This window comes from Coffea arabica, chromosome 8c (assembly GCF_036785885.1).
Source record: "Coffea arabica cultivar ET-39 chromosome 8c, Coffea Arabica ET-39 HiFi, whole genome shotgun sequence".
Taxonomy (NCBI): Eukaryota; Viridiplantae; Streptophyta; class Magnoliopsida; order Gentianales; family Rubiaceae; genus Coffea; species Coffea arabica.
Window position 1 is genome coordinate 40,307,804 of NC_092325.1, and position 5,158 is coordinate 40,312,961.

The 5,158-nt window shown below is 39.6% G+C and overlaps 1 protein-coding gene across 1 annotated transcript; it reads left to right on the top strand.

Moving 5' to 3' along the window:
• Positions 1-1,402: 1,402 nt before the first annotated feature.
• LOC113705404 (uncharacterized) lies at positions 1,403-4,956 on the top strand. Its single transcript, XM_027227250.2, has 2 exons — positions 1,403-4,159; positions 4,248-4,956. The coding sequence occupies exons 1-2, from the start codon at positions 1,543-1,545 to the stop codon at positions 4,691-4,693; spliced, it is 3,063 nt and encodes a 1,020-aa protein (XP_027083051.1). The 5' UTR covers positions 1,403-1,542; the 3' UTR covers positions 4,694-4,956.
• The last annotated feature ends 202 nt before the right edge of the window (positions 4,957-5,158 follow it).

Here is a 5,158-nt window from a genome sequence, read left to right on the forward strand (position 1 = left end):
GGCGGCAACTAGAAACCACAAGAAAGAAACACATGACAAATAAGAGGAGTTACTATAAACTTGGGACTACGATCACGGAAGAGTTCTTAAAATCTTTTTTACAATCACATTTAGGGTTCGAATTATGTGTCTAACGGTTGAATTTATGTGCCTGACAATGGAAAAGGGTGTAAAGAAGGATTGAAGGATTAAAAAAAGAAAACTTCAAAGTAAAATTCTCTTAGTTTTTCCAGAGGCAAGTGAGTTTTTTGGGCGTTTGTCTAAAACTTTACTGTAATTTACTGTAGAAATTTTTAAAATTTTTTTTAAAGTGGGTAAATTTTGAATACTTTGAAGTGTATAGTTTAAAATTTTTGAAAATTTTTTTAAGGTTACTGTACTTAAAGTTTTTAAAAAACGTGTAGCAGACAAACTTGACAAAAAACTTAAATGCCAAACAAGGCCATTGTTTGGGAAGATGAAATAACCCAATTTCCAACAAGAAGACCGTGATCTTCTTCCCGTGGCTTTTGGTGAAAGTGGTTGGAATTTGCGTTTGATTTTGCTAGGAAGTTTGAAGACTCCTAAATTTTATCCCCTGGCGCGGATGCTGGCATCAGTTAGGAAGACACCTAAATTTTGGCACAATACTGTGCTCAAAATTAACAAATAAATTATTAAATAAATTAATTTTACGTATACGGACAAGTTTGGATGTATTATAATTAACTTTAAGTTAAATTTTAAGTTTATATTTTGCTAGGATGACGTACCTATATAACAATATTGTTATTAAATGTACAAGTCTTAAGTTGTGTTTGATAAAACTGAAATCAGAAAATTGAAATTTGAATTCTAAATCCATTAAGCTATTGTATTAAATCTGATACATTTGAACGTATATCAGATTAAATGATAAGCGAATAACTTAACACTTGTTTTATTTTTGGAGCAAAATTTATTTAATAAATTCAGTGTCATTTAATTAATTTAAACGCATATGAACATGTTATACACTCATAGTGTATATATATTATTATAGTTTGATGTACGACGACTTGTGACTAAAATTTGGAATTCAAATTTAGATTCAAATGAGTTGTAATGCATTGATGGTGAAGATTAATCCAAAAATCTTATGCTGGAAAATAATACTAATAAGATTTCTAGGTTTCAAAGTACAACGGGCCCACGTGAAATTATTTATCAGCTTAGTCCAACCCGTGTAAAACCAAAACTCTGATCTCGGGCCCTCCATTATCACTTTCACTCCCAGTCTCCCACTAACTAATCAGCTTATTTTACTAACTTTTTGTTTAGGATTTGCTGACCGAACCAAACCAGTAAAACGTGTAATAATGAAACGGTCATATGTGGTCCAATGAATCATGATTAAACACAAGCTTCCTCTTCTCTTATTCACACCAATAAATCCAGCAAACATTCAAGAGCTGGCCAAAGTTTCGAAATTCAACCACCCGTTCGCCCGGGAAAACTAACCAACAACGCCTCAGCTTCCTCCTCCACCACCACCACCACCGCCAACGGCCGGCTAGCAATCAAATGACTGAACTAACCTTGACATTCAGCAAAATACCACAGCTTGTTCTTTATTTCCTCCTAATTTCCCTGCCCCTTTTAGTAAATTCGCAAGCGTCAGTTACTGAAAGATCGATTCTGCTCAACCTCAAAGAGAAGTGGGGCAATCCAGGAGCCCTCCAGTCATGGAACTCCACCTCCTCCCCATGCAGCTGGCGAGAAATTAATTGCTCCGGCGATGGCACGGTCACCGGAATTCACCTCTCAGATAAAAGCATTTCCGGAGCAATCCCAGACTTTATTTGCAACCTCAAAAACCTCACTTCTATTGCTCTTGCTAACAACTTTATCTTCCAAACCTTCCCAACATCTTTGTACAAGTGCTCAAAACTTCAATACTTAGACCTCTCTCAGAACATCTTCGTCGGGGACCTTCCACCGGACATCAACCTCCTCCAGAAACTTCAGTACCTTGATATCAGCGGCAACAACTTCACCGGAGACATCCCACCTGCCATCGGCAACTTGACAGAGTTAAAGACTCTTTATTTGCATTCAAACTTGTTCAATGGCTCATTTCCAGCTGAAATTGGGAACTTATCCAATCTTGAAGTCCTTGGGATGGCGCATAACCAGTTCTTGCCGGCGGCAATCCCACCAGAGTTCGGAAAGCTAAGCAAGGCTAAGTTCATTTGGATGGCGGGTACAAACTTGATTGGCCAAATTCCAGAGAGTTTTAGCAGCCTTACCAATCTTGAGCATTTGGATTTGGCTCTAAATGACATGGATGGCGGAATCCCAAGTGGGCTATTCTTGTTAAAGAACCTGAGCGTTGTTCTTTTGTATAGAAACTGGTTTTCGGGACCAATTCCATCGGTGATCGAGTCGTTGAATTTGACGCAAATGGATCTTTCCATTAATAGATTGACAGGAATCATACCTGCAGATGTTGGTAAGTTGCAGCAGTTGCAGTTTTTGCTTCTGTATTCCAATCAGCTGGAGGGAGAAGTTCCCGCGAGTATTGGCCTACTTCCAGGCCTGATTAATTTTCGCATTTTCAATAACAAATTGAGTGGTGTTTTACCACCAGAATTAGGCCTTCATTCTAAACTTGAAGCTGTTGAAGTTTCTAATAACCAATTCACCGGGAGTATACCGGAGAATTTGTGTGCAGGAGGAACTTTGTTTGGTGTGGTCGCCTACTCCAATAATCTAAATGGTGGCATACCAAAGTCGCTTGAAACTTGTGATACTTTGAGAACAATTCAGCTCCATTACAATGGGTTATCGGGGGAGGTTCCAGCAGGCATTTGGACATTAAAGAACATGACAAGTGTGATGCTGAGTAATAACTCATTTTCAGGTGGGCTTCCGAGGATGGTAGCGTGGAATTTGACACGTTTGGAGATCGATGATAACAAGTTTTCTGGTCAAATTCCAGTCGAGATATCATCTTGGGCGAAATTGACTGTGTTCAAGGCTGGCAACAATATGCTTTCAGGGCCTATTCCAGTTCAACTGACTAACCTTTCTCAGCTCATCACGCTGACACTTGATGGGAATTATCTTTCCGGTGGACTTCCGTCACAAATAATATCCTGGATTTCTCTTACCAATTTGAATCTCTCAAGGAATGATCTTTCTGGTCCGATTCCATCTGCGATAGGTTCTTTACCTGACCTCCTTGATCTGGACTTATCAGAGAATCAACTTTCCGGTTCAATACCACCAGAATTAGGCAGTTTAAAACTCACCACATTGAATTTGTCTTCCAATCGACTGGCTGGAAAAATTCCCAGTGAGTTTGATAACATGGCCTTTGAAAGGAGTTTCTTAAATAATTCCCATCTTTGTGCCATTAATTTGATCTCCAATTTACCAAGTTGTAATGTCAAATCACAGCGGTCTAACAAGTTGTCACCAAGAATTCTTGCGGTTGTTCTGGTGCTGGTTGTAATTGCATTCCTAGTTACTGCAGTGATGACCTTGTTTTGGAAGAAGAAGCAAAGATGTGATCTTGCAACTTGGAAATTGACCTCATTCCAGAGACTAGATTTTACAGAGGAAAACATCTTGTCCTGTTTGACAGAAGGTAACATGATTGGGAGCGGTGGCTCAGGTAAGGTGTACAAAATCCCAGTGCACCGGCCAGGTGAGTATATTGCTGTCAAGAAAATCTGGAGTAGCAAGAAATTGGATCACAAGCATGAGAGTGAATTTCTTGCTGAGGTTCAGATACTGGGATCGATCAGACATTCTAATATAGTAAAGTTGTTGTGCTGTATTTCAAGTGAAGACTCAAAGCTTCTTGTATACGAGTACATGGAGAACCATAGTCTTGATAGATGGCTACATGGGAAGAAGAAAAAGCCATCTTCACTGACCACTCCAGTTCAAAACTTTGTCTTGACTTGGCCGATGAGGTTGAAAATCGCCTATGGAGCTGCTCAAGGCCTCTGCTACATGCACCATGACTGCAGTCCTCCAATTCTCCATCGAGACGTGAAGTCCAGCAATATCTTGTTGGATTCTGGCTTCGATGCAAAGATAGCTGATTTTGGTCTGGCCAAGCTCTTAGTAAAGAAAGATGAGCCTGTCACAATGTCTGGTGTTGCTGGCTCGTTTGGTTACATTGCCCCAGGTAAATAAATGAACTTAAAATACTTTTTAATCTCAAATCACTTAATCATGGGCACTGTTGACTAACTGGTGTGTTGCATGAATTGCAGAGTACGCCTATACAACAAAGGTGAATGAAAAGACTGATGTTTACAGCTTTGGAGTTGTCTTGTTGGAACTGGTGACTGGAAGAGAACCTAATGGTGGGGATGAGCATACAAGCCTTGTAGAATGGGCATGGAAGCATTATGGTGAAGGGAAACCCATAGCTGATGCTATAGACGAGGAGATCAGGGAGCAACGCTATCTGGAAGTGATGACTACTGTGCTCAGATTGGGGCTTGTATGCACCAACTCAATACCTAATTGCAGGCCTTCCATGAAAGAAATTCTGCAGATTCTCCATCGCTGCACCCCTCTAGAAGATAATGGAGGCCTGAAGGCAGGCTGCGACATTGCTCCTTTACTGGGCAGTGCCAAGTATCTTTCAAGCTACAAGTGCAGGTCTAAGAAGATAGTGAATGAAGATGATGACAGCTTCAGCTGCAGTGTCTAAAAAACTCCTAAGCCCTCAAGGAAGGGAAAAAAGAAAGTGCTGAATGATTTAGTATCAATTTCTCAATCTTGGCAGCGCTATATGTTTTGAGTTCTTCTATCAGTTTTAATTTCAAGAGAATTATTCAGAAAAGTTATTAACTAGTTTTGGTTTGTAATAGAGTCTGACATGCTTCATAGTTATGCAGGGTTCTGCATAAAATGTAATACTATCATGTAAATTTTTTGGTGAAGGTTATGCATTTAGCAGTTTTAATCTTGATAGATGCCAATTCAATGTTCTTTGCTTTGCTTCACCAGTTGGTCATGTACAAGTAAACCAGAATATTCCGCCAAGCTTTGCATCCCTGATAACTAAGATAAGAACAATTCTGACCTCTGGGGAAAAATCAAAAGGAGTCTTCAACAACATAAGGCGAGCAAGATCATTAGATTTTCGTTGTGCTGTCTTGGAGATGACAGATAC

Bases quoted from the DNA above. Each gene is read 5' to 3' on its own strand.
- LOC113705404 (XM_027227250.2), top strand. From the start codon at position 1,543: ATGACTGAACTAACCTTGACATTCAGCAAAATACCACAGCTTGTTCTT. The intron at 4,160-4,247 runs GTAAATAAATGA...CATGAATTGCAG, and splicing joins GTTTGGTTACATTGCCCCAG to AGTACGCCTATACAACAAAG.